Genomic DNA, 12,554 nt, shown 5'->3' with positions numbered 1-12,554 from the left:
CTTTTTATTCATATACCCTCCACCTTTCATACAACATACAGTTTGCTAGTAATTATGTTTAGCATTTGATGTCTGTCTCCCTCCACTACAATGTCAGTTTCACAAGGGCGGGGATCTTTGTCTGTGTTACTCACTGATGCATGTCCCAAGCGCCCAGAACAGTGCCTTGCCCAGAAGAGCAGCTCAGTAAGTATTTGTTGGATGAATGAGCAGTTGAAACATAATACAGACAGAAAATGAATCTGCTAAAAGGAGTAGTGATACTTTTTCAGTACTGTGAGTATCTGAGGATATGTCAAATTCAGATATTGGAAAAATCCAGAGGAGGAAGAGAAAGACAAGGAGGAAGCCAATGGAAAGCATACAGACTTGCCACTGGTATGACTGAGAGCCCTCCCAAACACAGGTGGCCTTCGTGAAGAAAAGGAGGATACGGTGGTGGAAGAATAAGTGGCTATCTCCATGTAGGAAAGTTGGAAAAGCTAAGACCTGATGCTCTCTCAATCTTTTCTCTTAAATAGAATGCAATACCAAAACTTCTAAAAGAATAAACACCTGGGAATTTTAATTAAGAACCAGAAGTCTGAAGTGTCTTTGTAATTTAGTTTATTAAAGAGGAGAAATGAAAAGTTGCCAACTATTTACCTTTTTGACATGAGCTTAAAGACATTACATTCCACAAAAATAAAAGTCCTTTCTTGTGTGGAAGAGATACAAAAAATTTAAGTCAGGAATACAATTATTAAGATTTCCAGTAATGATTTTTGTTATTGAAAAGTATTTGAAGAGATTATACTCAAAGTAATAAAGATCGAAAGAACTTCCGTGGAGAAAAACTGGCTTGATTTTGATATATCATCTCTCAAGGTTTTATTTCCTAAGAAAGGTCCATTTTGGGCCGGGCGGTGGCTCATGCCTGTAATCCTAGCACTCTGGGAGGCCGAGGCGGGTGGATGGCTTGAAGTCTGGAGTTCGAGACCAGCAAGAACGAGACCCCGTCTCTACTAAAAATAGAAAGAAATTATCTGGCCAACTAAAAATATATATAGAAAAAATTAGCCAGGCATGGTGGTGCATGCCTGTAGTCCCAGCTACCCGGGAGGCTGAGGCAGTAGGATCGCTTAAGCCCAGGAGTTTGAGGTTGCTGTGAGCTAGGCTGATGCCATGGCACTCACTCTAGCCCAGGCAACAAAGTGAGACTCTGTCTCAAAAAAAAAAAAAAAAAAAAAAGAAAAGTCCATTTTGGAACATTAGTTAGGCATAATTACTGAAGTTTATAATATGGTAATTATGCCATTAGGTGATGACCCTCTGCCTTTCCTATAGGAAAACACAAAGGGATTATTCTTCTCTCCTCATTAACAAAGTTGGCCGGTAGTGTTGGGGGGACTGCCACATATCATAAAGAGACTTAGTTTTTACCTTGCAAAGAAATATTCAAGTCGTTTTGATTTGACATGATATCACACAGAAACACCGAATTCCTATAGAAATCTTTCAATAAATAATTCACATTGCTGATTCTGTTCTTTTGTTCTTAAGGCCAAGCTATTCGCAAGAGCCAAAGAAAAAGAGAGAACCAGAAGATGATGGGAAGAGTAGCTTATCCTAACACATGTTGCCTTGCTTTTCTTTAGAAAAAGTGTTCAGAAAGACCACAGACACACTCACTCCTCTCTGCCTGTGTGTGTGTCTCTCTCACTCACACACACACACAGAGTGACTAAATTATTACCACATTGGGAAAAATCAACAAGTTTCAGCTAAAAGTCTTGGAACAGCTATCAAGAAGAAAAAGTCTTCTCTTGACTCTTAATAAATTTCTATACATCCTTCAGAAATGCTATTTCACTTGGATGTTTCCACGATGTAACTAATCTTTAAACTACATATAAATTCAGATTAAAATAAAAACAAAGACTTATGAGAAAAGGATCTGGTCATTTCTACCTTCTCTTGAGCCAAAATAGCTCCTTCTCCCCTTATCCAAATACCAAAACATATTTATATATATTTCAGAAGAACTAACATATTAAAACAGGTACTACTACTTTCATCACCTCCACATAAAGATTTTTTTTTACATAAAAGGCTTCAGAAATGCATCTGTGTCACAGCTATTTAGAGACTAGTTTAACAACTATTTCTTCAACTCAATCCAAATATTTCAGCTTTGCAGAAATTACTACACTTCAAATTATTTTCAGGAAAATTAATTATCTTAATTGCATATACAAAGGGGAAAAAAGGTTTTGCTTAATATCAAAATATAACAACACAATTTTCGAAGCTTATATATAATCTAATTGTTAGCAATTAGGTCAGCAAAAGAATATGAAAAATATTCTGAAAGGAAAATTTTCAGCTTCCCCTGCTTGGTGTACATGATAAAATTCAACCAACCACTAAAACACCCCGTAATATGGCCTCAATCTAATTTCCAACCTTATTTTCTCATTACAACAAAAAATTGCATATTCTTTTTGAGCTGGCCACCAACTATCCACTGAATGCATTTCCTTTAAAGTTTGGTTTATCTTTAGACATGAGGATTTTGTGACAAAAAAACAAAAACAAAACATAAAGCTTTGTTTATCTGTGGTTATAAACATGGATTATGGAGTCAGAATGCCTGGATTTGAATCCTGCTTCATCATTTACTAATATTACTACCTTGGGCAAGTTATTCAATCTCTTAGTGCCTCAGTTTTCTTATAATATAAAATGGAGTTAATAACAATACCTATCTCATGCAGGTACAAGAATCAAAGGATGCAAAACGTGTAAAAGCTCTTAAAACTGTAACTCTTTAAGTGCTCAATAAATATTTCCTCTGATTTCCTCTGTTCCCCTTTGAGAATCTCCTCCAACCATCTAAACCTATCCAATTTTCAGCTCAAAATAATCGTTTCTAAGAAGTCTCCCTTAACTATATAAATTTATAAAACTCTCATTTTCTAAACTTGTATAATAATTAGGACCCATAGCAAGGATGGTATTTGGCACTTATCACATATTAAACATTCTTATGAAAAGTTAATTAACTATGTAAGGTATTTATCTTGCCTTACCAAATAAAGTATAAATTCACTGGACAGGAACATATATTTTTTTATTTTATATTGCCCAAAGAACGTAACACAGTTACTAAGGGCAGGCACATAAGTAACTAATTGCAGAAGTTAGCACAACCCATACACAGTTGATGGTTTGTTTGCTATCTTAGAAAATGTTAAAGAGAAACATAAATTATAACCATGAGGCTTTTAGACTGTCTTTAATAATGATCAACACATACAACCTAAAGGCAAGGGGAAAAAAATGTTTCCTGATTTAATTTTCAGGTCTACTATAAGAATGTCTATTCTCAAGAGACAAGTACATTCCTTCACATAATTGGAATCATTGGCAGAACCAAAGTAGAACAAGATGAAGAAAGAAAATTAAGAGTTCCCCTAACCCCATCTGGAAGTAATTAACAAGAAACTCACAGGAAGTTAACATTATAATTGGCAATATATAGAATAAGCTGATCTTTACTGAAAACTGGAATTTGGAATATGGTTCAATTACACATTAACAGAGTGCCTTCTATCTTTTACATGAATGTCACCATCTCTTGATGCATTTTTATTTCTTAACACTCATTTAGGCAGTTTGGCATGTATTATTTTTCACTCATATCACTTACTTCAAGTGTATATATTTTACCTTCAGCATAGGTTACAAATTCTTTCTTATAAAGCATGGACCTTGACTTCTACTTTTTTGAATTACCTTCAGTATTTGGTAAAACGTTTTACATATAGTAGACCCTCAAATGTTTGTTCTGACTGAACAAGTAAGCTTACAGTATACACTCCTGAGTGACTACTGATTTAGCTGAATCTGTGGCTACCATATACTGAGTGCCTAAAGTGTCAGGAATCTTATACATCTCATTTAATCCTCACTACAACCCTTTAAAGTAGGTATCGCCTGTCTTAAACACTAGGAGACTGAGGCGTTAAAAAGCTTAAGAAATTTTTCTAAGCTAGTTAAGAAGTGAAGCTGTGATTTCAATCCATGTCTTATTTCTAACCACTTCTCTTTCCATTAAGTCATATTGCTTTTCTAAATTATAAGTGATCTTCAGAACCATGGTTGAGGGGCACAGTATGATGCTGACATGACTTCTCAATAATCATTGAAAGAATAAAGTCGGTTTAGGTTAGCGAAGTGGCACTGAGGGAATTTTTTTATTTGAATTTTTGGAAAATATAGCAAATGCCAAGAGCTGTCAATGTTTTACAAATGGCATATCAAAACCTCACTCTTCATTTACTTCTGGAGTGCTTAGAACAAGAGGTATAGGATCTTCTGTCTATGTGTTAGCCTGACTTGACTTCTGACTTATGAGTAGGTGTGTCACATTAAGCTTTGACCTCCAGTTTAAGTGGGAGTGGGGAGAAAGGAGTACGTCACAAAATACACTAGATGCCAACTCTTACACCATAGAGAGAGGGGCAAAACAGCAATTCATGTGATGTCTTTGGCAAGTTTGGCCAAGGTTGTCAACCCTTTACTTATACAAACCTGTTCCCAGAAATCCAGAGTAGTACAAATTAAAATGTCCTGTTCTTTAATCATTCAGAATAAATAAATATTAAGTTCAATTTTTAAAAAGTTAGATTCACTGTAGTAGCAAGAATTTCTTGCTTATTTCTATTAAGATTTGCCAAGCCTCTTACTATGTAAGTAGAGATTATGCTTAATCCAGAAGCAAAGAAATAAAAACTGTACATTTGACCTTTTTCCTCAAAGACAAAGAATTTCTCTAGCTTACCAAAGTCAATCAAGAAATGCTTAATCAAAAAAAAAAAAAGAAATGCTTAATCAACACCCATTATGCCCAGTTTTAAGAATAAATAATTGCCTGGGAGAAGGTAAGCACTCAAGGCTCAGTAATTATTTGTTTAATGAATAAAATATAGTCCTTGTTTTCAAGTAACATAAAAATTAATTGAGATAAAATGGCAGATTTAGATCAATAATCACACTAAATGTAAATGGTCTGAATATGCTAATTAAAAGGCATAAATTGTCAGACTATATAAAAAAGCAAAACTCAACTACATGTTCCCTATAAGAAACATGCTTTAAATATGAAAATATTAAAAAAGATTAAAAGTAGACAGATGGGAAAAGATACACCATGCTAATCTTAATCAAAAGACAGAGTTCCTGTATTAATATCCAACAATAGATTTCAGAACAAAAATATTATCTGGGATAAAGAGGTCATTTCATAATGATAAAGAAATAAATACATTAAGGGGACATAACTCTTAATGTTTATGCATTCAATAAAAAAGCAGGTTAATACCCAAATGTTCATCAACAGATAAACAAACTGATATATATCCATTTAATGAAATTGCACTCAGCAATAAAAATGAATGAATACATACAGTAACATGGGTAAATCTTAAAGTAATTATACTAAGTAAAAGAAGCCAGGAGAAGAGGGTACATATGGTATCATGGCATTTATATAAAACTTTAGGAAATATGAACTAACGAGTAGTGGCAGAAAACAAATCAGCAGTTGCCTAGATGTTAGGGTCAGGGAGAGTAGTACAGGGAATGATTACAAAGGGGAATAAAAAAAAGTTTAGGGGTGATGGGTGTGTCCAGTTATCTTCATTGTACTTAGAGTTTCACAAATGTATACATTTGTCAAAGCTTATCAAATTATAAACTTTAAGTATGAACACTTTTTGGATGTCAGTTATTCCTTATTAAAGCTGTTTTTTAAAAAAACTAATTAAGAAGGTAAGACATACGCATGTGAAGTTTGAAGAAAAAATCTGTGGTAAGTATCCCCTAAGATGGGCCAAACGATCCCTGACTCCTGGGACAGCATACCTCATTTTTACCACACTTTGCTTTATTGCACTTCACCGACTTTTTTTAAAAACAAACTGAAGGTTTGTGGCAACCCTGAGTCAAGCAACTCTGTTGGTGCCATTTTTCCAACAGCATGTGCTTTTTGTCTATCACATTTTAATAATTCTCGCAGTATTTCAAATGTTTTCATTATTATTATTATATTTGTTTCAGTGATCTGTGATTAGTGATCTTTGATGTTACTATTCTAACTGTTTTGGAGCACTGTGAGCCACGCCCACAGAAGATGGTGAACTTAATTGATATACACTGTGTAGGTTCTGACTCCTCAAGCAACTGGTCATTCCTGCGTCTCTCCTCCTTTCCCTGGCCTATGTATTCCCTGAGACACAACACTGAAATTAGGCCATTTAATAAACCTGAAATGGCCTCTAAGCACTAAAGTAAAAGAAACAGTAGCACATCTCTCACTTTTTTTTTTGAGATAGAGTTTCACTCCATTGCCCAGGCTTGAGAGCAGTGGTGTCATCAATCAAAGCTAAGTGTAACCTCAAACTCCTGGTCTCAAGGGATCCTCCTGCCTCAGCCTCCCAAGTAGCTGGGACTACAGGTGTGCACCACCACACGCAGCTAATTTTTTCTATTTTTTGTAGAGATGGGGTCTGGCTCTTGCTCAGGCTGGTCTCGAACTCCTGAGCTCAAGCAATCCTCCTGCCTCTGCCTCCCAGAGTGCTGGGATTACAGGCGTGAGCCACTGTGCCTGGCCATCACTTTTAATCAAAAACTAGAAATGATTAAGCTAAGTGAGGAAGGCATGTTGAAAGCCCAGATAGGCTTTAAGCTGAGATAGGCTGAAAGCCAGGCCTCCTGCACCAGTTAGCCCAGTTGTAAAGGCAAAGGAAAAATTCTTGAAGGAAAATAAAAGTTCTAGTCTAGTAAACATATGAATGATAAAGCAAAATAGTCTTACTGCTCAGATGAAGAAAGTTTTAGTGGTCTGAACAGATCAAACCAGCCACAACACTCCCTTAAACCAAAGCCTAATTCAGGGTAATCCCCTAACACTCTTCGATTCTATGAAGGCTGAGAGGTGAGGAAGCTGCTGAAGAAAAGTTTGAAGCTAGTAGAGGTTTGTTCATGGGTTTAAGGAAAGATGCCATCTCCATAACATAAAAGTGCAAGGGGAAACAGCAAGTCCTGATAGAGAAGCTGCAGAAAGTTATCCAGAAGATCTAGCTAAGATCATTAATGAAAGTGGTTACACTAAACAGCAGATTTTCAATGTAGATGAAACAGCCTTATATTGAAGAAGATGCCATCTAAAACTTTCACAGCCAGAGAGGAGAAGTCAGTGCCTGGCTTCAAAGCTTCAAAGGACAGGCTGATTCACTTGTTAGGAGTTAATGCAGCTGGTGACTTGAAGTTGAAGCCAATGCTCAACAAAAATCCGAGGGCCCTTATGATTGTGCTAAATCTACTCTGCCTGTGCTCTATAAATGGAACAGCAAAGCCTGGATAGCAGCACGTCTGTTTACGGCATGTTTTACTATTTTAAGCTCACTGTTGAGATCTACTGCTCAGAAAAAAAGGTTTCTTTCAAAATTTTATTGCTCACTGACAATGCAACTAGTCACCCAAGACTTCTGATAGAATGTACAAGGAGATTAACATTGTTTTCATGCCTGTGAACATGACACCCATTCTGCAGCGTGTGGATCAAGAAATAATTTTAATTTTCAGGTTTTTTTTTTTTTAATCTTTTCTTTTTCCCAGTGTCCCTGGTGCTTGAGGATAGATCTGGCAGATAAGAAGCTGCAGCACCAAAGACATGATGCCAAAGGGAGTCGAAACCCTTTCCCTCTGCCTCTGTACAATAATGAGGAATGGGACTACATGCCTGGTCTCCACCAAGAAAAGGTAGGTGACTTCCATGTCTTATTAAGAAATACATTTCATAAGACTATGGCCACCATAGATAGTGATTCCTCTGATGGATCTGGGCAAAGTAAATTGAAACTTTCTGGTAAGATTCTCCATTCCAGATGCCATTAAGAACATTTGTGAGGAGGTCAAAATAACAGGAGTTTTAGAAGAAGTTGATCCCAACCCTCATGGATAATTTTGAGGAGTTCAAGATTTCAGTGGAGGAAATCCCTGCAGGTGTGGCAGAAATTGCAAGAGAACTAGAATTAGACACTGAGCTTAAAAATGTGACTGAATTGCCGCAATCTCATGATAAAACACTTCAATGGATGAAGAGTTGCTTCTTATGTACGAGCAAATAAAGTAGTTTCTTGACATGCAATCTACTCCTGAAGACACTGTGAACATTGCTGCAATGGCAACAAAGGAATTAGAATATTATATAAACTTTTATATTATAGTTGGCAAAGCAGCAGCAGGACTTGAGAAGATAGACTCCAATTTTGAAGGAAGTTCTACTGTGGGTAAAATGCTATTGAACACCACTACAGGCTACAGAGAAATCTTTCGTAAAAGGAAGAATCAATTAATGCGGCAAACTTCATTGTTTTATTTTAAGCAACTGCAGGCCAGGAGCAGTGGCTCATGCCTGTAATGCTAGCACTTTGGGAGGCTGAGGTGGGAGGATTGCTCGAGGCCAGGAGTTCAAGACCAGCCTAAGCAACATAGTGAGACCCGATCTCTACAAAAAATAGAAAAATTGGCTGGGTATAGTGGCACCTGCCTATAGTCCCAACTACTTGGGAGGCTGAGGTGGGAGGACCCCTTGAGCCCAGGAGTTTGAGACCAGCCTGGGCATCATAGCAAGACCTCATCTCTACAAAAAAATTTTTTAAATTAGCTGGGTGTGGTGGCATACACCTGTAGTAACAGCTACTCAGGATACTCAGGATAGTGTAAACATAACTTTTATATGCACTGGGAAAATGCTTTATTGTAATATTTGCTTTATTATGGTGGTCCAGAACCAAATCCACAACATCTCTGAGGTATGCCTGTATTTATGCCCATGTGTAATCTCCTCTCCTTGAGTGTGGACTGAGTTTAGTGACTTATTTCTTAGGAATGCAGCAGAGGTAATGAGATGTCACTTCCAAAATTAAAATACAAAAGACTAGTACTTCTGTTTTGGACTCTCACACATGCGCTTGCTCTGAGGGAAGCTAGCTGTCATACTGTGAGCTGTCCTATGGAGAAACCCATGTGGTAAGGAACTGAGGGAGGCCTCTGGCAAAAAGCTACCAGGAAGTTGAGATCCTCAGCTCAAGAGCCTGTGAGGAACTAAATCCAATAACCACATGTTTGAACTTGGAAACAGATCCTCTTCCAGATGAGCCTTCAGACGAAAATGCGGCCCTGGCCAAGTTTGACCACAGCCTCATGTAAGACCTTGAGCCAGAGGTACTCAACTAAACCAACTCTGGATTCTTGATCCACAGAAACTGTGAGATACCAATGTTTGTTTCTTGAAATCACACTGTTTTGAAGAATGTAGTTTTGTTACACAGCAATGGATAACTCATACAAAATATCAATCACATTGATATAAAAGTCTACAGAGCAACTGTATTCATTTAGAATACATCCAGCTACAAATAACAGAATACTTAATAAAACTTGATTAAACAAGGCTAGTACAGTATCTCAAAATGCCACCAGGGACCCAAGATCTTTTTATCCAGGCTCTGCCATTCTTTAAGAACGTGATATGGACGTGGATGAAAAGAATTGCATCTTCATCCTCATGCTTGTTACCTTGGGGTTACAATATGACCATATTATGAAAAGAAGGGGCTTCGTTCATATCAAAGAACAGAGAAAGGAGCTGTGCCTTTATCAAGAAAGCAAAAATATTCCTAAGAAACTCAAAGCTAGTGTTCTACTTACATCTCATTTGTCAGAACTGCTTCCCATCACTGCCCTTAGTGGCAAGGGGGTCTGAAAAGATGAACATTTTCTAGTAAGACACACTGTTTCCTCAAAATGTATTTTGTTAGTAAAGAAGAAGAGGATAATGTTTATTAGATATACAACCAGCATTATATGCCGAAGCGATATATTTTATTTGTGGTAACACCAAAAATATTACAGGAGTTTAAAGAAGGGTGAGAACACTGTAAGTTATGGGAGCTTGAGAAGGTTTCTGAGAGGAGAGATGTTTAGAATTTGGCTAAGTAGAGAGAAAGGACAAGGACATTCTTGAAAAGGATAAACTAAAACAAAGAATTAAAAGCTACGAAGACAGGAAAATGCAGAAAGGCCTACAAGTAAATTACCCTATATAAAGTTTCTAATTTTATAACTAAGTTTCTTAAAATTGGTGAATGATGAATATGAATGTTGTTTCCTAGAAGAAAAGAAAAATGCAGCAACATTTTTAAGAGGTTAGAGATGGGCAAAGGATTTGAATAGACATTCTTCAAAAGAAGATAACACAAATGGCCAAGAGGCACAGGAAAATATGCTCAACATCATTGCTCATCAAGGAAATGGAAAACAACCACAATGAGATACCACTTCAGACCCAATAGAAAGGCTAGAATCAAAAAGTCAGATAACAAGAAGGTTTGGAAGGATACAGAGAAATAAGAACCCTCATACACTGCTGGTAGGATTGTAAAATGGTGCAGCTGCTCTGAAAAACAGTTTGGCAGTTCTTCAAACAATCACACATAGAGTTACCAGATGACCCAGCAATTCTACTCCTAGGTACATACCCAAAAGAAATGAAAATATATGTCCACACAAAAACTTATACATGATAGTTTAGAGTAGCATTATTCAGAATAGCCAAAAAGTGGAAATAACTCAAATATCCATCAGCAGATGAATGGATCAACAAAATGTGGTATAGTTATATCACAATTGATTATTATTTGGCCATAAAAAGGAATGAAATATTGATATATACTATAACATGAATTAAACTTGAAAACATTATCAGGGAAAGAACTCAGTCATCAAAGACTACATATTATATGATTCCATTCATATGAGATGTCTAGAACAAGCAAATTTACAGAGACAGATTAGGTGGTTGCCTAGGGTTGACTGGGGCAGGTTGGCTGAGAAGGTTGGGCATATGGCTAAAGGGTAGAGGATTTCTTTTTGAGGTGATAAAAATGTTGTAAAATTGTAGTGATGATTGTATATATTATATATATATATATACATATGAACATATTAAAAACTATTACAGCATATACTTTCAGTGGCTGAATTGTATAACATGTGAACTACATCTCAGCAAGGCTGTTAAAAAGAGATGAGGTAAGCACCTTTAGAACACCTGCCCAGCCACAGCCCTTTCGAGAACTCCATTCCACCCCAGCCTAGCAGCCCTGGAGTAGGGGACAGTATGCACGGGGGAGTGGAAAGATAGGCTGCCTGTTTCTGAAAGTAGTGATTAAGAACAGGGACCCTAGCATCAAAATACCTGGTATCACATCCCAACTCCATAGTTACGGTGTGACCTTGGACACGTTAATCTCTCTATGCCTCAGTTTCTTGATCTACACAATAAATATAATGATAATACTAACCTCATAATATTGTGGGGATTAAATAAGATAATACATTTAGGACCACGGTTCCCTGCCAGGCTCAAGTGCTCAATAAATATCAGTTATTACTCTTGCATATTTTCCCGTTCCTATTTCTAGTTCCTTAAATCAAACCCACTAGCATGAGTCACGTTCTAGTACTTGCAACCAATAACACTCTAAATATAGACCTTCAAAGAAAATGTGGAACAAGTTCAGAGTGGGGATACAGTGAGTATCCCCCCATCTGCAGTGAAATTAATGAGGCAGTTGGTTAAATTATTAAGATTTCTCTCTGAACTACAGATTAAAATATTTAAGTGCCTATTTGAAATTTCCACTTCTTTGTCTAATAGCCACTTCAAACTTAACATGGTCAAAACCAAATTTCTGATCTTCCTTTTGTAAACTATAGACTTAAGTTAATAATAAGGTATCAATATTGGCTCATCAATTGTAACAAAAGTACCATACTAATATAGGATGTAAGTAACAGGGGAAATTGTGTGCATGGTGAGGGAGAAGGGGCACATATTTGGGAACTCTCTGTACTTTTCCATCAGATTTTCTGTAAACCTAAAACTGCTTCAAAAAAAGTCCATTAATTAAAAAAAAATATTAGACAATAGTATCATGACATATGGGAAGATGAAAGAACATTCTAAGGTCCTCAGATTGTTTAGAAGAAAGAGACGCTCATTATCTTTAGACTTTTTAGTCAAAAGATGCATGTTAAAAATTTAAGAAAACACAAAAAATGAAGAGGATTAAGTAAAACCAATCTTTGTTGCAAAGCAAATCTGTTATTTTTAACTGTGGTGGCTTACCTGAGATTCCAGAACCTCCAACTTACATTTCCTTGTATGAAGAGCTTTACTTGGAAAAGCCCAATAATAATTAGAAGTTCCAATCCTCTCACAGTCAACCATACCATCGTCAACTAAACTTTGAAGTACTTCTTTTACTGACATAGCAGCTAAGAGAGAGAATTTTTAGACTCCATGTTAAAAAAAACAGTATAAATAACATCAAAAGGCAAATAACTGGTGAAATACTTGTAAGAAATATTACAGATCAAGAGTTAGCAAGTTAATAAATAAGGACCTATTAAACATAGTATGCATAGCAATGAAATTGCTT

General features: G+C 36.4%; 1 protein-coding gene and 1 non-coding gene across 2 annotated transcripts in view; both read right to left on the bottom strand.

Annotated features, from left to right (window-relative positions):
- The window catches only part of MND1 (meiotic nuclear divisions 1), a 52,006-nt gene that overhangs the window by 26,182 nt on the left and 13,270 nt on the right, over nt 1-12,554 (bottom strand). The window contains exon 4 of the mRNA XM_045552136.1: nt 12,242-12,390. Within this exon, the coding sequence (XP_045408092.1) occupies nt 12,242-12,390 (149 nt within the window). The remainder of the gene's footprint in view (nt 1-12,241; nt 12,391-12,554) is intronic.
- Nucleotides 7,660-7,811, bottom strand: LOC123639055. The gene has a single exon (XR_006735622.1). It is a non-coding gene; the product is annotated as a small nucleolar RNA SNORA57 (small nucleolar RNA).

This window comes from Lemur catta, chromosome 5 (genome assembly GCF_020740605.2).
Source record: "Lemur catta isolate mLemCat1 chromosome 5, mLemCat1.pri, whole genome shotgun sequence".
Lineage (NCBI taxonomy): Eukaryota > Metazoa > Chordata > Mammalia > Primates > Lemuridae > Lemur > Lemur catta.
Note: the sequence above shows the minus strand (reverse complement) of the source record. Positions and strands in the feature narration are given on the sequence as shown.